General features: G+C 34.1%; 1 protein-coding gene across 3 annotated transcripts; it reads right to left on the bottom strand.

Moving 5' to 3' along the window:
* Positions 1 to 4,256: 4,256 nt before the first annotated feature.
* Positions 4,257 to 22,939, bottom strand: LOC128989594 (lysophospholipid acyltransferase 5-like). Of its 3 annotated transcripts, none has more exons than XM_054411519.1 (11): positions 22,828 to 22,939; positions 16,970 to 17,058; positions 16,566 to 16,673; positions 15,150 to 15,272; positions 14,382 to 14,497; positions 13,485 to 13,643; positions 13,014 to 13,142; positions 11,802 to 11,910; positions 10,449 to 10,593; positions 7,298 to 7,445; positions 4,257 to 5,694 (listed from the first exon to the last, which is right to left on the bottom strand). In XM_054411519.1, exons 2-11 carry the CDS (start codon positions 17,055 to 17,057, stop codon positions 5,428 to 5,430), a joined length of 1,392 nt encoding a protein of 463 aa, XP_054267494.1. In that variant the 5' UTR covers position 17,058; positions 22,828 to 22,939; the 3' UTR covers positions 4,257 to 5,427. The 3 variants fall into 3 exon arrangements, with proteins under 3 accessions (XP_054267494.1, XP_054267495.1, XP_054267493.1); XM_054411520.1 differs by lacking the exon at positions 22,828 to 22,939 and adding an exon at positions 22,724 to 22,793; XM_054411518.1 differs by lacking the exon at positions 22,828 to 22,939 and adding an exon at positions 20,312 to 20,366.
* Positions 22,940 to 23,542: the final 603 nt, after the last annotated feature.

The raw sequence follows: 23,542 nt of genomic DNA, 5'->3' as shown, positions 1-23,542 counted from the left end.
GTAACTAATAAAATAAAACCTCTAAAGAGAGCACACTGCTAGGTGCAATAAATAGAAACAAAAGAATTTACCAAAAAATTGCTTAAACTGGTTCCTTGATGGCATATAACTGAATAGGAACCAAAACAAGTTAAAATAACAATGCCTAGGTGGTAGAGAGAAATAACAAGAAGTTGCTAGAAGATTACGTTTGTTGTTCAAGTTATCTCAGACTAAAATGTATTCTAGATTATAAATAGCTAAACTCTTCCATAGGCTTCCTATATCAACATGGCAAAGGTTATTCTTATAATTGTAAGAAGAAAAGCTAAGTGACTATTTATAAACAACACATTTCCATTGCTTTATCATGGGAAATGTCGATAATTGAAATATTCTAACCCTTATGCATTTTTAATTACTTCCCAAGGTATCTATATCCAAAAAGTCTAATAAGGTTTTAATTAATATTCACTGTCTTTAAATGCCATCATAAATGAATTTGCCACATAAGAACTTCTAAAGCCAACCTAATGCTATATTTATTGGGATTACCTGAATAACTCAATAATTTTGACTTTTCTTTAGGTTAACATTACATTTTGACCTGCCAAAAACTCATCTTTCAAACCTAAAGCAATTTATTTTCTTTTTAATATCGATCAAATTGTGTGACTTTTCTGATGGTAAACCTATATAATTTTTAGTCTAGAAACTGCAGTACCTACCCCTAACTCAAATTATATTAGTAAAAACATTCCAGATATATTTATCGGAGGAATAAAAAAAGACACAAAAACTATTGATGACATTCTAGATTTGTAGACTATTACCTAAAATTATAAAGGGAAAGAACCCTTTTATTTTTAAAGACAATACTGCCAAACCTTGTTAGTACAAACCTCGGTAAAGATTCCTCGATGAGAAAAATTAAAAAAAAAATACCCTTAAAATTTTCACAAAGGTCAATGTTAAAAACACCTCTATACAACGTAGTAATTAGGTTAGAAACCTCCATAAAACGAATTTGTTTGTGATATGGGCTAGGACTCATTAACCACAAAACCTCAGACAAATGCGACCTCTATATGACAAATTCCTCAAGATCTTAATCTCCATAGTGTGTAGTTTTCAAAACTAACATAAGCTTGTCCCAACATGAAACCCCACCCATCCCTCTTCCTTCCTCAGTCATTCACTCAGAGCGAGGAGAATCCTCCATAAGACGAATAACGGCAGTATTAAACCTCAATAAAATGAACCTCTTTGTTAAGAATATCTCGATAATACAAAATTTTCCCATACCACTTAAAATTCATCTTATAACACTTCGACCTTATAAGTTTTATAAGTTCGATAACATAGGTCGATAGGTTATAGGTTTCGATTTTGGTTTTATAAGTTGAATTTCTTCATCAATGTTAAGTACTGATAAAGGAAATATTAGATTCATGAAACGCTGATACACCAGAGAACATAATTAAAGGCAAAGATAAATAATTAGGGGATAGTGTTAATATGTGTGTAGCTGCCTAAGATTAGCTGCTTCTTTGCCTGAAAAATTTATCCAAAGCTCAAAGACAGTCGAAAGCCAAGGATGTAGTATATGAGGCCTAGTTTCTAATTAAACAAGGTGAAAATTGTTTCATGATCAAATAAAATCATCCGATTTTTAGGCTAGCTCTATCACTCAGCTGCTTAGAGTGGTTGCAACATTTATGATTAAAACACTGTTCAAAACAACTCATTTACAAAATGATCACCCATGTTCATCTAATGTTAAAAAAATTTATAAACATCACTGTTTAGCTCAAGGTGGATGAACTATGAGTGGGATTGTGTTACATATACGTAAAATTTCAGTTTGGTAGATATGCAAAACCTATACTCAGTCTAAGAATTATAAAATCAATGGTAAACAAGGCTGACATATATATTTCATTTTATACAAATGTTAACGTTCATAAGTCTTTATGTAATTCTGAATAATACATAACATGCAAAATCTGGTACAAAAATATAGCTCTAAAACTATATACTACAGCAACAACTTAGATATTAAATATTAGCACAGATTTTAAACTATATATTTGATATTGCTAGTGGTGTATTATATTAAGATTAGTCATTGATTTTGCAAAGATAAAATGAATAGCTTCCAAGGTAGAACACACACTGCAAATTAGATTCTTTTGGACAACATTAACAAAACTTAACAAATTAGTTTGTGATCAAATAATCACAACTAATTTTTCAAATTGTTGCTTGTGTACTTTGCACTTACAGTGAATGCGGGACCAAGATAATGAAATAGACTACTGTAGTGATTTAATGAAGCAAGAGTGTACCAAGTTAAGTGTTAAAATATTATTTTTTTTATATAGTAAACTATCAAATACCCCCGCCGCAGCAAACCTGCAGACTTAGCGAATTTCAACTTGTCTGATTACATTTTTACTAAAATATTTCCATAAATGAGACATTTTTATTCACAATTTAAATAACATTAGATTTAACCAGAGCTTAGGTTTGCTGCTACGGGGAAGGTAAAAAAGTGTTTTTTGATCATATGTCAATACCAATAGTATAAAATGAAATAAATAAATTTGCCAAATTTGATCAACATATACCCATAAACAAGTAAACTACAACAGTTTTCATTTTCTCCATAAGAACAACATGGGAATTTTAAATTACACTTTTTTAAAATTTTCTCCGTGACTGTTGGGCATAAAACAGCGCTTCAATATACTAAATTATTTCTTTTTTTAAGCTCTACAAAATGGTTGAGGAAGAAATTGCAAAAATTTTTATTTTAGGGTTAAAAATGGGAAAACCCCATTTTTACCCCATAAAACCCCCCATAAACCCCTGTTCCCATGGTCCGATTATGCTGCTTCGCGAACTCGTTCGAATAAACGTAGGTTTACACGTTTGTACCAAATTTAATCAAAATCGGATCATATTTGCTCGAGTTATCGCGCTAACGGACACATATATAAATATATATATATATATATATGAATTTGAACGGATGGTGTTTTTGGCTTCTGGGGACCTCAAAACGAAAAATTAAATCGGTCCCGAGTCTAGGTCTTACCATGAGACCTACGGTAATAGCTTATTCCCTATATGGGAAATTCGCTAAAATGAATATAAATATTTTAAGACATTACCAGCTTTAATAGTCAATGAAATACCTAATTTTCACACATATAAATAAAGATAAAACGTCAAATATAACTAAACAAACCTAAATACCAACTTAGTCCAGTCAAGGAATGAGGTGTAGAGTGCGTGAGCAGGTAACTAAGCAATTCCTTCAGAAACTTGTTCAGGGGGCTTAGGGTGTTAACATACCAAAAGTCCTGACTCCTAGGTGGTGAGCCAGGGGGTGGAGAGGGGAAAAAGGGGGGGAAAAGGTACGCATTTTGGGTTTTTTGATTATATCTTGAAAACTATCAACTTTTTGTATACTATAGTAAATTATAAAATTGAAGAAGATTAAATTTCCTACAAGAAAAGTATATAATGTGTTTATTTTGGTTCAACAGATTACGAGTTATAACTTATTTAATTGATATCTTATTAAAATCTTCTTCCATAAGAAATACATGTAAATTAGTATGCGAAATGGGGCGAATCCTATCCTCCCAACGGAAATATAAATGATATTCTGGAAATCTTGACAAAATTTCCAGTAATTTGACACTTTAATCATTAAAATTGATCCAAAATTAAGGCGAGGGCGAGGTAACAAAATTTCGAGTTTTGGTGTTTTTTTTATTGGAAATATAAAAAAAACCTTAAATCATCCCATTTTTAAACGCTCACCCTCGCTTTAATTTTTGACAAAATTTCATGATTAAAGTGTCAAATTACTGGAAATTTTGTCAATATTTCCAGAATATCAGTTATATTTCCTTTGGGCGGATAGGATTCGCCCCATTTCGCATACTAATTTACATGTATTTCTTATGGAAGGAGTATTTTAATAAGATATCAATTAAATAAGTTATAACTCGTAATCTGTTGAACCAAAATAAACACATTATATACTTTTCTTGTAGAAAATTTAATCTTCTTCAATTTTATAATTTACTATAGTATACAAAAAGTTGATAGTTTTCGAGATATAATCAAAAAACCCAAAATGCGTACCTTTCCCCCCCCCCTTTTTCCCCTCTCCACCCCCTGGCTCACCACCTAGGAGTCAGGACTTTTGGTATGTTAACACCCTAAGCCCCCTGAACAAGTTTCTGAAGGAATCGCTTAGTTACCTGCTCACGCACTCTACACCTACTTTTGGATCATTCATTGACTGGACTAAACTGCACAATGCACATGCATTAGATTGATTTTTAAATCAAAACAAATTGAATTACATAAGGAGTACGCCCAAATATAGTGTTTCCATAACGTAAACGTGTTAAACAATACACTATAAATATCAGCCCTTAATAATCCAAAATTTGCCGATTAATCTAACGAGCTTTTGACATTTTTGAATACCTTACCTAGCGATCATTTAATTTTATTTTTGGAATGTTCTTTATTGGCAGTGTAAATATTTTTTAACACCTCAGTAGTTTTAAAGATCAGTTTAAAAGACAAAGAGGTCAACATGTTCAAAAGATATTATTAATGGCAGTTACATATTGTAAAATTGTAAAGAAATCAACCCTTATAAAAAAAAACATTAGCTGATTGTGATGGGCATGATTGGTGTACTTTAGGGAGGGGTATTAGTCGGATTCGGATCATTCTTAAATGTTGAAATACTTCTATTTCGTATTCGTTGTAATTTTCTAGAGAAATTAAGAACAAAATTATCAATTTTAAATATAACGTCAAGGTTTCATATTCTAAAAATCAACTATGAAACAAGTTTTTGTACATATCCTAATAAACTATGGCTGTTTACTTCCACCTTGTGAGGCATTGTACTTTGCTTAGTAAACATATTCAATATCTGAAATCCTTTGGTACAATCATTGCATGTTTACAAGTCCAACGTCCTCGACACAATTTCAAATAATTTAGTCAATTATTGTCTTGACACAAACAACCTTATCAGTATTGCTATTGCTACATAACAAATCATACAAAACTTTAAAAGCTACCTTAGTATTGGTAACAGAATATTAATACAAATAAACATTTATATAAAATTCATATATATTGAAAACAAAGAGCAGAAATAGGACGCACTTTTAAGTAGCCAGGGTTGTGCTATCATAATTAGGTTAAGCGAATTTCAAATACAGGAAAAGTAATAAGTTGTTGATGCAAAAACTCTATCTCTTTTCCTAAATTACCCATGAGCTACAAAAAGTGTTTAAGTAGAACATGCTAGTGTATTCCTACAACCCATCGTCCTGACTATTCGGCTGCTCCTCCACTGAGCCTGGTATTGAGCTATGTACAGTTACGTTGACTGTTACTTGTTCAGCTAGTACGTTCCTTGGCGGGCGGCAGCATCATCTTGACGAGAGGTCGGTACAGATGCCAGCCCATCCACAGCGCGTGTCCCACAAACAGAGTGTTGACAAACGCAGCGAACCACTTGTGTACGGACAGCAGCACGAACGGAGCCATGCAGTAGCCCATGAACACCAGCGTGTACAACTTGAGTACGACCCACCTTGCGTGACTCACGCCCGGCTGTGACAGGAACTCCAGCGCCTTCTGGTTGCGTGCCAACATCGACTCCAGCTGCAACAACAGTAACTGTAAATATTAACTATTACCAGAAATTGTTGAACTTAACACCTGAGTGCCACTAATCCAAACTACTTGTTGGATAAAAAGGTTACTCTGTGTGTATTTAAATGGAAAATAAAGCTATGTGTTTTGAGGATGTCAAGCCAACCAGAAAACCAAGAACAACGTTCCCAAACAAAAGTCATAAAAACCCTACAGGCGTAGATATAAAAAAAATTAAATCATAGTTCTGTTGGTTCTTATTAATCACACTGTTGGCTGTATTCAATTACATTTTAAATATTAAAAGATACCTCAGTTATTATATTTATTTTTATTTTAGTTTGTTGTTTACTTTTCTTTGAGTTAACCTTTTGATTCTACTATATATTTCCATATTGCACAAAGAGAAGTAACAGAACGTTTTTCTGATAATTTGGGATAGTGTTTAAATTTTTTAATCCTGTTTTGATTGTTTACCTATAAGTTCATTAGTTCAATATTATTTATTTTAGAAACAAATCAATTATTGATGTTGCTGACAAATGTTTTGTATATAATTAAGTGACATGAGAACTATAAGTTTAGACGGATCCTTTCTGTTTCAACTGGGAAAAAAATGCATCTGTAGAGTATTTTTCCTGGTGACACGGATATTGATAAAATTTATTTACAACAATAACAAGCACTAAATCAACCAGAGTTTGCATTGGCAGTGAAGAATCAATCACCATATCTTCTCTGCATTCTCGCCCCGTGGCGAAGCACGGGCAGAACAACTAGTTTTCTTTAAAATACATGGTTTTGATTTTAATGTAATTTTACTGAATTTCCGGCTAGTTTAAACAATTCAGTTATCTTAACAGGTTTTGATCCCAATTGGATTTGTAGGACTCTGCAGTATATATATTTTTTAACAATTAACCTATATCACTAAAAAAATTGATTTCATCACCGGTTTGATTTACATTATTATTATTGCTTGACCTAGTATTCCATCAAATGGCCAATAAAAGTAAAATTCAGTAAAAGTATTTCAAACTAAAAAAGAAAAAAAAAAAATAACCGTATCAGTAAACTGTCACACACTTTCTCCTATTAGCTACACATTCTACTACAGTAATTTTAGAGCAAAAAATTAAATAATTATTGTGGGTTACCAGAGGGGTGAATTGTGGGTTTTTATGGAGAAAATCATAAAAATTGCAATAACTTTTAAACTGAAATTCTTACAGCAAATGGTAGTTGTACCATCTTGTACAGGGTTAAAAGAACTATAACATATTAAATTTCAATCAAAGTCGTTACAACTGTTTTTTTTTTACTTTTATTTCATGGGGAAATCCCCATTCAAAATCAAAATTGAATAAAAGAACACTTAGGCATGGATAGTTACCACATACATTGATTAAAATGCTTTAATACAATTTTTTACACATTCACACACCCAAAAAAAAAAAAAAAAAAAAAAAAACACAGTTTTCTAGGTTCAGGGGGGGGGCTCAAATTTGGATATGTCCACCCAAAACTCCAAAATGTCGATCAAAATACTTTCTCCATGTGCAATGTATGGGAGAAAGTAAATGTATACAAACAATATTATTGCAGAACATACATCTTTTTCCATTACAAGGCAGGTAAACTCAAGGAAGAAGCACATGTAATAGCCAGAGTGCAGTCCATGCCACACTGCCAAGAACAACAACACTCCTAGCTGGGACAGATATCTGTTGCCCAGGAACTTGAGTCTCTTGTAGATATACCTGCAAATTGTACAACATGATTAGGTATGTAAGAGGAAAATGGCATAACTAGGAAGCTATTGAACTTCAATAACCTCATGGACCGAGGCAATAAGGTCTATGGTAAACTAAACACTGTTTGACATAAGCGTGCAGAGTTCATTTTCCTACTACTGGATTTTGAAGATTTCAATTGTTAAATAAACTGTTACCTGTTCAATATAATTAGGTTTGTCATATGACTACCAGTTTCGTGACGACGGTCACATAGTCAGGTCGATCCTCATTAAAACAATTCATTAAATACACTTGTTTATACAGAACACAGGACACTTAATATTTACAAAATGATGTGATTTTTGTCACAAAAACAATAGTTATATCATGCATATGACAAACCAAAGGATATTTAACAGGTAACAGTTTATTTTACAATTTAATACGGGTGCTACTACAGAGAAGCCACTGAATATATTCACACATTTTCCCTGTTTTTTTCTGTGGTAAAACCTGATTTTCCTGTCATGATTCCTGATCACTTAGTGTGGTACCTTTTAACTAGGGGTCTCCAGGTAGGTTCCCGATATTTTCGGGTTAGGTTAGGTCGACAGTTGGCCCCAGGCATCGATATGGGTCTAAAATGATCATCAGGCCAACCTCAGGTCGAATTGAGCCAGGCACATATTTTCAGTATTTTCACGACCACAGAAAGTTTGCAAAAATGCACAATTGAAAATGGACTGTTTTGCCTCAATCATAGGAGACTTTGTTCACGATTTCTCCGTTTCTGCAAAAAAAGTTCTTGATTTTACAGAGACGAAGGGAAAACTTTCTTGGTTTAGCCGTTACCCAAGACAATGTTCACAACTTGCCGTGACTGCGGAAGATTTTCACAATTTTGTCATGATCGCAGAAGACGTTCACAATTATGCCATGACCGCTAATTAAAATCAGGTTTTCCCTGTGAAATTTCAAAATTCCTGCCTAATTCCTGGTTGTTCCAGAATTCCTAGTCTGTGGCCACCATGAACTATGTCATATCCAAACTCAACTGGGGAAACATGATTGATAAATAATTGTCTAAGAGAAGGTGTTGATCAAACAAGTTTGACTTGTTTTAAATATGTTCTTTAGAATTGAACTTCTCTGAAAGATTATTCAATACTCTCCTCATTTTTAAAAATTCAACAAAAAGTTTGATAATGTTGGTTGAGGAGCTTTAACTGAGAACTATTATAGTGATTCTCATCTCCTGGCGCTTGCAACTGCCAAGCAAATTTTGTATGGTTTGGAATGTAAGAAAAATAAGTTTAAAAAAAATTGAGATAATAGGTGATAAAGGGGAGAAGGCCGGATGGATAGATGAGGTAAAAAGGCATGTGGAGAAGAGAGTAGTGGAGTAGTGGGGGTAGTTGGGAGGTGGTGGAGGTTTTGAAGAAGATAGAGAGACCTATACCTACCCTAACGCACTGGTGTGACAGATATATTCTCATCTCTAAATTACAGTATTATGGATTTAATGGCCCTCCATTATATTTTTAAGAAGCTATATGCAAAATCGGAAACAAACAGTTTGTATTAAAGGAAGATGGTCAGATGAAGTGATAGTCAAGAGGGGAGTGCCACAAGGTTCAGTCCTTAGCCCCCTTCTTTTCTTAATCTATAAAAATGATCTACCCTCTGCTATTGTAAACCCATTCTGTATGCAGACAAGTAATTCTACCTTTCTATCTACAAGTAACTTGAAAAATTAATACTGTTTTATGACCTATTTTGTAATATACATTCTCATCACACAGTGAAAGAAAAAATGTATCACATTTACGTCCAACAGGTCTGCGGCAAAAACTTAACAAAATTATTCTATTCAGAAATGTTTAAGATGTAATATGTTTTTGTTTAATAGAACAGATTGGAAATTACAAAGATTGTACTTTCTATTATGTCTTTTCAATTGCTTATTATTTTACCGTGTACAATTTTGAACTAGCAATATCAGTTGTCTAAAAACATCTAAAATCGACTTTAGTGAAAAAATGTGTATTTTTTAAAGAATTCGATAATGAGTTATTTTCTGCAAGACAAAGCATTGAATAGTAAAAAGGATTTGACATGCCTTAGCAATATTTATCTATATATTAACTATCTATATATTAACTATCTATATATTATTAAGTGATATTTATATCACTATTTTAACAGACCAGCAATTAAAAAGGTGCGTTTTATAATGGTAAGTGTATGATCTGCAGCGGCTTCTACCAGTCCGGAGTGGTGGAAGCTAGACCATGCGGCCAACACTGAGCCAGCGATCCATGAGCTGTTTATATCGTTGATCATAATATGCTACTTTAATTGCATTTTATAATATCATCTCGATGCAAAGATGATCCAAACAACACATTGAATTTATCCTCCTTGGCTAAAGCTGAGTAAACAATAGAGTGTACTTATTTAAAACTGAAAATTTGGTAATACAGTGGAGTCCCGATAATCCGAACTTCGGTAATCCGAAAGTCCGCTTAATCCGAAACCATATATTTTTTAAATTAAAATTTTTAAAATTTTAAAATTTTTTTGAAAATTTTTTTCTATTAAACCTTTAACACAGTTAGCTGTACCTCGTCGAAGTATTCTGTATCGGCCGGGCGAGATAGACTTTTTTGTAGAGTAGGCCTATGTTAGTAAATATTTCACCATTTTTGTTATTAACATCTTTTATTTTCGTCCGCCAAATCACAAATGGATTTTATTAAGTGATAATGCTGCAGCCACTAGGTCTAGCCTTAAGTAATGTGAAAAACAATCCCGGGCTCGTGCCTGCGTCTTAAGACGAAAAAAAATTTCAAAAAATAAATTTTTTTTTCAAAATTAAAAAAAAAACGTTTAATCCGAAATATTTGGTAATCCGAAATGGGGCCCGGTCCCAACCATTTCGGACTAACGGGACTCTACTGTATTTCAAAATGGTCTTTAAGATTTTTACTGTCCCATTCTCAACTATATCAATTTTCCACAACTTACTGGGCAACCCAATGGTTCGTGTTGATGTTGAATGACTCTACATAGTGTCCGAACTTGGTGGCTCCTTCAAACTTCATCAGGTCGACATTAGCACACCCGTCCCACTTAGGTTTGTCTTTCTCATCCTTTCCATTGTATGTCAGTCCTAAACACATGTTAAGATTAGCCTACAAAAATAATTAATAGATTGTGGTATTGTAATACTAACATCTTTAAAATCTCTTTAAGAGAACTGATGTTACAATGACAACATTTTCTTGAGCAGGGTGTCTACCATTTGATCAAACAAAATTTCAGTGATTTTAGAGGGGACGACGTAAAGATGCAACATTTTTAATAACCAATAAGGGCGATAAGGCAGTACTCTTTAGTGTCTTGAAAATGGTTGGGCATTCAATATTTTGTGCCGTAGCAATTTTTAACTCTTTGCCTGCTCCCAAAATATGTTCGCTCTGTGATAAAAACTGCACTATAAATTTAACCGGATGCAAGGTCCAAAATTAAAGGCAGGTTCGGGAAACTTTATTTCAGTTAGGACCGTTTTTTCCATGACTTTTGGGATCTTAAAATGAATTTAGTCACTTCCCTGAACCGTGGTAAAATCAATTACTTTAAAGTGACCTCAGTAACCAGTAGACACCCTGTTGAATTAGGAGAATCTAGAATTGGTATTGAGTAAAAAAAGTCCCAAAGTTTTGACAATCAAAGATTCCACATTATCATCAGTACAAGTACTGAAAGTATTTTGGAATAAAAATCAGAAATGGCCCATTTGTACGTGAATGTTTCAACCAGAACTGGTTCTCAATGTAGAATTGGTACCCTGTAGAACTAATCCAATGGAAAACCTGGTCCCATAGGTGAGAAATTTGCAGGGTTTTGCTTTAATTTACGTATATACATAATCAGGGACTCAAAAGCAGCTAGTCTACTTTTGTGAAGAAACCCCCCCCCCCCCCCATTGAAATAGGTACTTGAGAAAGTAGAACATCTAGTACTCGTTCCATCTCTTTAAAATTGCACGTTGGAGGCCCCTGGATTACTATAAATGACTCATAATATGGTATAATTACCTCATGAAGTAATCTCAAATTTGTTGATGTTAGGTTAAAAACCTACACGCTTCACCGTTAGTACGGCATCGTCATGGTAAAAAACATAAACGACATTACTGTCATACACACACATAACATCAACAAAATTTGGACTACTTGACGAGGTAATACCAAATTATTAGTAAACTCTTTGCTAGTCTTAAGTCTTTCAAAAAAAATTGCTTTTAATTGAAAGCCGAGAGTTCTGAATAAAACCAGACAAAAGTCAGGTGGTGAGCCAAACTTGTTACCAACTCACCAATTTCAATGCAGACACCTTCGCACAGCAACCAGATACAGATGTATTTGTACAATGCAATGTGGCCCCAGATGCCCATGTAGAACAGTCTTTTTATGATTCCCAGGGACTGAAACACAATGAAAACCATTTAACAATTTTTTACTAGTTTTAAGATGGGCTTGAAAATGTTTATCTTTGTTTAGTTGACAAGTACTAAGTAAACTGTTAGTAAACAATAAGATATGTCATCAGCAACAGAATCACCACTAATACTAGTATTTGATGCAGTCAAAAAGATTAATGTAATATTTATGGAACTTAGATCAGTTAATAGTAGTTTACACAACAATTGCGTAAAGATAGTGTAAACAACACGAGTAGAAAATTTAAGGTATGAGCCTTGGTGAGTGCCTTAAAAACTTCTACGAGTGTCGTCAACACTATTTACACGAGTTGCGTACACTACTTGACCTACGACAGTATTTAATTACTAAAAATCACTACTCACAACTTCTAAGAGAGGTTATGATTTCGTTTATAACCTCTCAATGCCACTGACAGTGATGCAACGAAACATTGTACCAAACACTAATTGCACCACTAAACCAACAATTTAATTGGCCTGAATAGCTGATTGGTTGAAGTTCAAATCATTACAATTTTAATTCTTCTCTCTCCATCCTTGAACCTGATTGGTTCTTTATCCGTGTTGTTATGAGTAAAACTATGCTGTTATGAAAGTAAACAATGCTTTTATGTGAAACTTTTCAATTCTAAGAACTGAACTGAAACGGCTACTTAAAAAGACAGTCGTAGGTAAATTTGTTAAAGCAATAAAAACAATATGAGATTTACTTTTAACCCTTCAAGGTAGTTTAATGAGCCTATTAACAAAAACAACTAAAACAAGATAACAACTAAAACAGAACAACTAAAAATTACTACTTTGGTTTGACGAGACGTTCTCATCATGACGTGACCTGGTAAGTGGTTGCATCTGTCAGTGAACTATTTTCAACTAGTACTGTATACAGCACATTGTTCATTAGTTTCTCAATATTTTACAGCTGTTCCACATTGTAGTGAAGGCGACAAGACAGATGAATTGTTTTCAAACATAAAAACCATGACCCATTGGTGTTAAAAAAAGGTTCTGGATTGATGGGAGGAGTACGGGTGGGGGAGTGGGGATGGAGTATAGGTGGTAGAGACTGTGGAAGAGTATGTTACCAGGAATTCTTCACTGATCAGGTAGTCGTCAGGGAAGTACAGGCAACCCAACTGATAGATAGCCAGGTAGAAAACTCCAGTGAGACTACGATAAGCAGCGGCTCCCAAACAGTCTGGTAGGCCTGTCTCCTGAAATGTACATTCTGTGTCAAACATAATAGTTTATAACATTCTACTACAATAAGTTATCATTTTCAATTAGTGCCTCCCTAACAAAAAATGTTATTATTTCAAAGTAGGCGTTGACAGATACTAAATAAATGTATAAAATTCATTGAAAGGTGAATTTCTCACATCAGAAAAAATAAATAAAACAATTAACCTTGTATTTATCAGACAGTATTATTGGAAACTATGCTACACTAAGAGAAAAATATCACATTTTTAAAGATAACAAGTAAAAACCAAATAAACAGTTCAGACTGAACTGCAATACAAAGCTCAATTTGTTTCTAACACAATAATACTTACAGATCCTCTAAACTTTCCATCGACAAAATCTTGATACCGCTTCATGGAAAATTGAGGGCCAACTAAAAAGCTGGCAGGAAAGTACGAGTGAGCCATGATTTCCAAAATTGACGGACACTTGCTGAGGGCTACTTTTTTGTTTTCCGCAGACAAACTTTCCTGTAACATAAAATAAATTGTATTATGTAATAGAAAATCAAACTTATTTTTCTTTAATGGGTTATTTTATGAGATAATTAGTTATTGTTACCAACTTGTATGATACAAAACAATAATTTCAAACATAAAATTAATGACGTTTACAAATTTGTCAGCTTGATTTTTAAGGGGATATAGTGATTGTTGGTTACTCAACGGGAATTTTTCAATATGTAAGTTAAATCTTCGCAAGATCTTAGAGAAAAGGATCTTTCTTCACTTTCTCCTTATGAATTAGTTCTTCTTATTGAAGGAGTAGTTTACTCCTGAAGAAAGTAATGCTGAATAGATTATCCAAGGGGAATTAATCAACTTAAAGATTTGTTATAAGGAATATTAGTAAATTTTTACAGAGGTTTTAAATTTAACGACTATTATGTTGTTGTGATCGAACAGAGGAAGAACCAAATCAGAAGTAGGAGGGGAGGGGGTGAAAGCCACCTGGAAAACATAGGGTTATTTTAAATTAATTTATTGATACATGCCTCTAAATAGATCACCATTATATAATTAAAATGTTTGAACCTGTTTGAATGGTTACTCATAAAATTTGGCAAATGCGCATTTATCAGCCAAGTGATGCGGGAATTTTAAAATAATTTGTTATGCTACTTCTTTCTTGGTATAGGCTTACTTTATTTATTTTATTTGACATTGTAAATTGAAAAAATTGAGACTAAAAACTTTAGTATATCTCACCGGTGGCCGAGCTCCATCATACAAGTCAAAAGCCAGTCCCGTAAGTCTCAGGGTCAACACACATTGTGGCATTGTCCATTTGATGTCGTAAGTTTCTGTACTTGTCACATAATATCCTGTAAAAGACCACATAGAAACTCGGGTGCAATGTACGTTTTACTTTGTAAATGAAAAAGAAACTCATCATTGATTTAATGTGTTTAATAAAAACATCAAGGTATTGTAAACTTTTGTTTGAGTATGAAACCATTACTCACACTATTTTATACTTTAAAAAGTAGTTAGTCAAAATTATATTAAAGATTAGTATTCAAAGTATCAAAATACATAGCTACAGCACATAAAGGAACGTAAACAATAAAAGTTTATCATCACTAAAAAGAAGAAGTTGGAGAGCACACACCCAGACCCAGAGATAACCGGAACAGGAGAGGATAATAATGTATGTATTTTAATTCAAAATTACAGTAGACTCCCTCTTATCTGGACTCCTCGGGACCGAAGCCAGTCCGGATAACAACTTTTCCAGTTAAACCCACGTCCGCAAAAGCTCGTTAAAACGGACCGTTTATTGTGATATGCGACATAAATTTAGGAGAGCATTGTATTAAGACGTGTAAACACTGGTCTCAAATCTTTCCAGAACAGTCGTCTAATATTCGCCGAGTGTAGTCCGGTTAAACCGATGTCCGGTTAAACGGTGTCCGGATAAGAGGGAGTCTACTGTAGTGATTAGTTGTAAAAATTAAGACAATTTGTTACACTCACCTATTAAGAGATAAGCCATGGTAAAAATTAGGATTAAAACGGCAGAAAATAGCGTTCCACCAATTAATCTGAGTACGATGTAGACACAAACAATTGTAGCAAAGGTGTGAAATATATCCCATCCTGCAACAAAGAAAGTGAACTTTATTATTGTTCTTGTAATTTAAACAATTACTATACAGTAATTTCTACTATCGTAAAGGGCTTGGTTGGTCTATTTCTTTGCCTGGAGTGTGGGGCTTTTGCCCTGAAGGTCCTATAGTCTGATGAATTGGAGCCCACCCTAACCTTTATTGAGAGCAATAATTGACCAGCAGCTCTCTCGAATCGGGAGAAATTTCTCTTAATTGAAATGTGTTTTTCAATGATTCCATAATAAATACATGATGCCTAATGGTTCTGATTTGGCTGAGCGTTTGTATTTACAGAAAAAAACCTGCTAATCAACCCCAAATAAATTTACTAATAATAAAACACTTCTTAATTAGTAAGATAGTAATATATAAAATATTTAGTTTGTAAGATTGATTTGTAAAATAAACTTTCAGTAATTGTTTCTGTTTTAGAATTTTAGATGTTTTAAGGAGCTCTTAATAGGTTTATGGGCAAACAAATAATTTTTAATGAGCCTATTATTAAATATTAACATCCAGGTAGGCTTAATAAGTATTAACACGTTCGCGGCGGCACGTCAAATGGCGGGCGTATCCCCTGTGCGGCGCAGCCCTCAGCGTCGAACAAATCCGATTGCCGTGTGTGATTGGCTTTCCAATTTCGGTCTGACGAATAGCAAATAACGTGCGAGGATGTCCTGCTTCACAACAACAGTCGACGTAGTTTGCTAAACACCCACAGATAGCAGCACTGCTTGGAACGTAGCCGGTCCCATTGGAATTGTATTGCCAAATGGAGGGAAAAGACGGGACAAAAATTATAGTAAACTCGTCATTTTAAACGACATTTAAAAATGCTTTGGCACAATTTTAGTGGAGAAAAATATGCTAATTTCTGAGGATAACAACGTTTTACGTTGAATTCTGTACAAGTTGTTTTTTCCTTTAACCAGTGGATTCGTACCTTATTTTTGGAAATTTCAATCCGCGGCTGAATAGCCTGGCTTGCTCTACACCATGTTTAAAGCAACAGTGGTACCATACGGTGACTTGTGAAACTACTGAGCTCATCGCAGGAGTTCCCTTGTAACCAAACAGCCTTAATAGTCAATCATGGTTTACAGATATCTTCTAATGCCAATTTCCTAGGTGCGGAAATGGAGCACAGAGTGCGGAGAAGCGATTTTAATGGTCCGCTCCACTTATAGGAAAACAGTACTATTAAATTACCTTAGACAAGAGGAAAACGGACTCTGCACACCTCTTCCACACCTCGGAAAACCCGGTTTAATGCCTGACTTACCATAGTTGAAGATTCCAATAGCAAGCCCACACAGAGTAAAGTAGAGATGCTGAAGATCAGGTGCTTTCCCATACAAAAAGAAGCGATGGAATAAAGCAATCGGGTGAGCTGAAAATGTAATTGAATATTAGTAAGGATAATTGATTATAAACATGAAAACACATCAGCAAATCAGGTACACGTCTGGTTTTTGTAAAATATACATTTTTAAATTTAAGCTTTAAAATAAATAAAGCATTTTTTACAATTAAAAAAAAAATTTAAAGTTTTCCTTGACCACCCTTAGCTTCAGTACTTTTACAATGACTAGATATATTCTAATTGGTTATGCCAAGAGACATATCTGTGATCAAATGCAGTTTATGACATAACTCAAACAGATAGCATTTTTTTTTATGTCTTACCAAAAATAATGGAGAATAAAATTTTTAACGCCGCCTCTGATGCACCGACGGTGCTAGCGAGCTGACCAATCAGACTCAAGTCACCCATCCTGAAACACAACGGAACTCATAGTAGACTTAAGCGTATAAAAAAACTCAAACTTTATATAGTCTAACAGATTTCATTTCTTCCTTAAACAACATAAACTACTCGCCTTAAAACTGTTATATCAGAACTTATATTCAACTTTTAATGAGTTCACTAAGACAGTGACTTATTTAGTTATAGGTCAGAATAGTCTGTGAATTTAAGGCGTAGTCTTATAATAAGACGTAGGCTACCAGTAACTATTCTTAAAAGTGTTCATGTCAAAACTTAACATACAACTAACAGACTAAGTTAAAGGAAGCCAAAACAAAGTATTTGATTAGTCAATGATACATGATGTAGAAAATCTAATACTAAGTTATATATAGAAAATACCATTAGGCCTACCTATATTATGAATCTTGAACAAAAATTTGGAAAATAATTTGAAATCTCTTCAAGAAAAACACAAATAACTTTCATTATTGTTAAAATCAGACTTAAATGTGAATTTAGAGTGTAGGTAACAAATTTGTATCGTATAACTGACAGATTTTCTAGCACCTGAGTGTTCAAAAAGGAAATTGTATAACTTAAACATGTTTTAAATCAAATAAAAACTAAAAAAATCATACATACTTCCGGTACATGCGATTGCTTACAATCAAAGTTTAGAACTGAGTTCATAACAGCTGATTTTTACTCCCTAGGAAGAAAAAGAGCTACTTTAAACCCGCAATTCATGCATTAAAAACTGCTGTTTCTAGTGCAGTATGACTTACAATATTTTAACTAAGTTAGGACTGTTTAATTACAATTTACCCATTAATTTTTTGAAAACATTTTAACCACCACAACTTGGGTTTATCAAATTAAAATAAAAAGTCCAATCTAATTAGATATAACTATCCGTTGAGTTGAATGACTGTGAATATTATATCATCCACACACAAATAAAAGTGGAGCTGCTTACATAGTGATTGTATTATGCAACTAGCTGATTATCTACCAGCTAAGCACATTTTTGTGTGAATTGGGGTCAAGCTAAGAACAAATTGATATTGTTAAAATAGAGAGAGAAATCAAAAGTACAAGCTGTAGGCTATAATATATAGGGGTGTGTGTATGTAGGCTATATCTTTTTTTATATCACACTTAAATTGAAACTTAAAACCAAATAGACATTTTTGTTATGTCTAAAAACTAGTTTTTAAAGAAACAAATCTTACTTAGTGCGAAGGATTAGGCCTATTTGTACAGAATCGTATACCCTTAAATATGATCAATGTTTGCTTGTATGTTTGTTTGCACATATATCTCAAAAACGTCATCAAAGATTTTCTCAAAATGCTGTAAAGAATTTATTTCTGGCCTACAAACGTGTTTCATGCAGTTAAAACTGCCAACAAAAATCTAATTACATAAAAAAAAGAAAATTGAGAGTAAACAATTTTGAACAGTGAGCCTTACTACTCTGGCAACGAAATAACGATGAAAATCGTAAACATCAACAAAAGAATAAATTATTAAACAAAATAATAATAAATAAATATAACAGCCATTTATAAACAAACCTTAAATCAAAGAGGTTGTTGATTCAAGATTCAAATAGTCTTTATTCAATATATAACACATATAAAACATACATGTATCTGAATAGAGTCAAAATCTACAGTAGAGTCCCGCAAACTCGGCGTAATGTGGATTGGAAGGGTGCCAAGTTTGTGAAATGCCGGATTATTGGGAACTAGGGTTAAAAATAAGATCAATACAATTTTAAGCTTTTTAACCGCCTTTTTTATATAAAAAGCCAGTATTAAGTGATCAGATATAGTACAACAAATCCTTGGTACAGAGTTGTGAATTATATGACTTGACCTGGCTTGAGTCAATGTTTAACTCGGACACAAAAAATCACTAATTATCTTAGCCAGGTGATGGCCGAGTTTTCCAGACTGCCGGGTTATCGAGTGCCGAGTTTGCGGGATTCCACTGTATATATAAATCATAGGCCCTATACATTGAAACATAAATCTACGCAAATGTCCATTATGAAAAGTAAATGGAAATTCAAATGAAATTTTTTTTATGATTTATGTCTAGAGGACAGTAAGTCCTTACAATTTGAGTTGGTGCGTAATAGCATTGTCTATTGAAATAGTCAAAGGTAATAGTAAACCGGCGACGCCAAGCAACGCTCGGTCCTCCTGGTACTCTATTATAATGCTAACATGTATGATGAGCTTCTGCGAAAACCATAAGCCGCACACCTATCAACCGCATATTTAAGTTATACTGAATATATCTAGGTCTACTCATTAGGGCATGAGGCAAAACTCCTTGACTTGGCCCCACGCTCGCGATAGTCTACCTAGCGGCCGCCACGGGAACTATCGAAAATTCCGTATTCATTGACTGAATTTTCAAAAATTCCATTTAATTAAATGCATTTAATTTATGGGCATGCATATGAAGGCATACCGATATGCATATTTTTGATATTGTCATTTCATTGTGTTCCACCCACTATTTCAATTGTAGTCTGGAGGTAACGTAAATTAATGAGTCGGTTCATTATTACACTTCACATCCAAATACAGATTACACCAGACTTCACACTACTTATACTACAGCACTACACCACTTACATTAGAACACAACAGATCTAACTCAGACATCCTACCATACCACATTTATCATTGTTATTGTTATTGTTATTATCATTCTTTATGCCTTGTTTTTGTTATGTCATAGTTTATTATTGTTGATTGATTGTATTGTTGTTATTGCTGATGAAATGTTGTTTTGTCATGATTTAATATTTTGTATTCATATAATCTATCATAATCTTAACTGATTGTATTTTGTAAATGGCATTGCCGTGGAAAATAAAAATGAAATGAAATGAAATAACCTAAACTTTACCTTCCTAATCTAACCTAACTTCAAAACACTTATAAGAGTCACAATCCACATAAAACCCGACCTACCTTCCCCACATGCCTAAATAAGAGCTGATTACTTAGTTTGAAAACAAATTGATTTCTTTCCGCATTAAGTCGAGTATAAACAGCTGTTTGCTCTCCTCACTCAGTCCTCAGCCCACATACGGACTCGTCCAGACCACGCCATATTACCATCAGTACTGTTAAATTAACCTTTGACTAGTAATTTTAACCTTCGTTTTACAGCCACTTAGGCATCTCTCTGACAAAAACTGATTGCATTTTTGGATCCAGCATGAAAAAAACAGTAAGTTATCATCTAAAAATTACCTCATATCCCATTGCAGACATATTAAATATTTGCCATTGAATGAATTTAAGTTTGCGGGGGGGGGGGGGGGGGGCCCTGGACCGACCCCCCCCCCTTCCATGAGTGGTGTGGACCACCACCTTGTAACCCCCTTGACAAGGTCCTAGAACCGCCTCTGATTTATTTATTTATTTAACGGACAAACCATTAGGGAACAGGATCACAATACAATTTTTGTGATACAACTATTGAGTTGATGAGTAATGACTAAATAAAGACAAAAGTGGGTACTTTCATGTTAAAGGGAATATTCATTGTTATCGATGATTTCTTTTCGATATATAGATATTTTTGTTTTACTTCACGATCCGTATTCCTTCTGTTTTAATATCTTCAAACGCATTTAAATTATTAAGAACTAACCTTGTTTAGGCAAAAATAATAGCCTATGTATCCTATGAAACTATTCTAAACTATCTTAACATAACTAACCAAACTTGCTGTAGGCTAAGTTACCGTTTCAAAATTCCGTTTGATAACAGAAAAGGCATATGGGGAATAGGCTATCAAACCGAATTTTGAAATGACATGTACAGCAAGTTAGGTAGGCCAGGTGAGTTTAGAACAGTTTCATTTCAATATACTATATTTTTTTATTGTTTGTTGATACTGAACAATATTTACTATATCCTTAACGTAGTTGTCAGCTGATATGTTTCAATTTGTTCTTATCAATACATCGGATAGTAAAATAAAAATAGTTTTTCGTTATTCGAAAAGAAATCATCGATAATAATGAATGTTCCCTTTAACAGGAATGTACCCAAAGTGCAAACAGTAATAACAATAACAACAAAAGGAATACAGTAACAATGAAGTAAAAATAAGGACGAAGATAACAATAAAGAGCAACGAGGACAACAAAACATAAAAAGCATTTAAGAAATTTAATGAGAGATTAGTCTTGTCTTGTAGATAGGCCATCTTTAGGGCCTATTCACACTGGGCCACAAATAGGTCAACATGTGCATGAACCACCAGCTCAGCCACCAATGCAGCTGCAGCCGCAAAGCTCACAGTTTAACCATGTAATCATGGACGTCGAAGAAGGAGGTGCTTTAGCACATATATTTTTGAAATTGCGAAAACCTAAGAAAAAAACGTTGTTTTTGGGTTCATCCGTTTTTAAGAAATGGAAGTACCAGAGGGACTTTTTTCACTAACAACCAAGACCATAACCCTGACAAGTTTTACTCTTACTCAAGAATGAGTGTTTTAAGTTTTGATGAGCTTCTGGGATGTCTGGAAGATAAAATAGTATAAAATAGTAGAATGAGTAATGCCTGCTGGTAGTCACCGGTGGGGCTGCCAGTCGCTCCAATGTGAACAGTCCGATAAGAAACCATGTAGTGCGACGTGGTGGCACCACCAGACTGGTGTCTTTGAAAATCGCAACCCCGAGCCACCGCATTTCTGGTCGCGCGGCCAGACGCTCCAAAAACCCTCAGTGTGAAGATGTCCCATTTAAATCAATGCTAATGTAACGTAGCCACTATGGTGTCGCCACCGGTGTCACCACCATGGTGGCCCAGTGTGAAGGGGACCTTACTAATCAAGTGGAAGCGAGCTGATCAATCTCCTGGAACATGTGGCGCTACAGTTGAAGAAATCAATTTCAGGTGGCATAAAGAGTTTCCTAGGGCTTGCACAAGCGAGCGATGGGACTGTGCTGTTCGTAGATCGTAACATGGTAAGACCTAGCAAACAGCTCCCTCGATCTGGTACCCCCTGGGACGTGGAAACCAATTCGCTCAAGCAACTCCGGCTAGAGTATCTCTCCATTGACCAGTCTATGTAGGAACATCAGATTGAAGATTTTCCTTCTAGACATCAGCGTACGAAGATCCCAAGACAGCTGCCAAGGCGCTGAAGAGTAGTGATGTTTTTTTGTCGTAATTCTAGTTTTTTCAGACTGGTTCCTTTTCATGTAAATAAACTGGCCTAGGCCTAGTAAGGAATTAAGTTAGGCCTATATTTTAATAACTGTGATCACATGGAGTAAGTATAGGCTATTGGAGCCTTCGGGTACAGTTTCTTAACTGGGCTACGCTAATATCGATTGAAACTATCGAATTGAAAATATGATTAATAAGTTAATCGATATTTAAAAATATATCTATTATAAAATTAAACTATCATTACCTAACCTAACCAACCAAACTTGCTGATGGCGAAAAAATCGCATGAAGGTTTACTAATCGAATTGATACCTCGTTTCAATCGATATTAGCGTAGCCCAGTTAAGAAACTGTACCCGAGCCTTCAGTGAACTGAATTGGCTAATAAATTAATAATATAATTAGAACTTAGATGCAAACTCCTGATATTAATCAGCAATGCCTACTAACTTACTAAACAGCAACTTAACTAACCGTAACTTGCCCTAGGCCTGAATAAGTAACTAATATTCCACCTATGTTGATCGAGAATTGGCTCGTTTCGTTTTATTTAAAAATACTACAAAGCTAATAATTACCTTGCTCTTTTCCGGTAAAAATGTACCTCAACAACAACAACAACCTAATGTCTGGACTGGATCATTCGTACACAACTTAGCTTAGAACAGAACTTACAACCTAACCTTAAAATAACTTAGTTTTTTTTTATAAAATCATTCGATGCCAATAACCAATGAACGATTTAGTTAAGTTTTGACTTGACTTTGACTATGACTGGAGGAGAGGAACATGATTTTTCTTTATTTAATGCAAGGTTGACTTCTCTCTATGCCATAAAGCTTTCCACTCTCTTTCAACGATTTTTAAATTGTAACAATATTATTGTAGCACATTGTAAAATAGCTATTCTCGTAAAACTTCAATCTCCTCTTGAATAAATAATTAACTATGATATATGAGTTTCTGGCTATCTTTTACGTATATCTCTCTCTTTTCTCTCATGATCTAGTATTTTTAGAGCTATAAAAAGTGCATGGAAGTTGAAGCAGCAATTTTTTCCACGCACGCACTTTAAAAACCAAATTCGAGAACAAATTATAATAATAATGTCATGGATTTATATCTAGCTTGCCAATGTGATTAGTTGATATTGTAAGTTAAAAGTTTTACTCTATGGTTAAATTTTCACACTGTCGTCTGCAGTTGCATCCATCTGTTTGACAGTGTTTCCATTCGCGGGATTATTATCCCGAAAACGGGATTTTTAGACCTTGAGCGGGATTAAAACGGGAT

This window comes from Macrosteles quadrilineatus, unplaced genomic scaffold (assembly GCF_028750875.1).
Source record: "Macrosteles quadrilineatus isolate MER2022 unplaced genomic scaffold, UCM_ALF_1.0 Scaffold_3__2_contigs__length_128488019, whole genome shotgun sequence".
Taxonomy (NCBI): domain Eukaryota; kingdom Metazoa; phylum Arthropoda; class Insecta; order Hemiptera; family Cicadellidae; genus Macrosteles; species Macrosteles quadrilineatus.
The sequence above is the reverse complement of the archived record's forward strand: the minus strand, read 5'-3'. Positions and strand labels throughout refer to the sequence as shown.

What these genes read in the sequence shown, in the direction of transcription:
- LOC128989594 (XM_054411518.1), bottom strand. An exon ending in TATTGGAATCTTCAACTATG is followed by an intron (nt 15,273 to 16,565) that starts GTAAGTCAGGCA and finishes TCTTTGTTGCAG; the next exon opens with GATGGGATATATTTCACACC. An exon ending in TGATCAGTGAAGAATTCCTG is followed by an intron (nt 11,911 to 13,013) that starts GTAACATACTCT and finishes ATTGTGTTTCAG; the next exon opens with TCCCTGGGAATCATAAAAAG.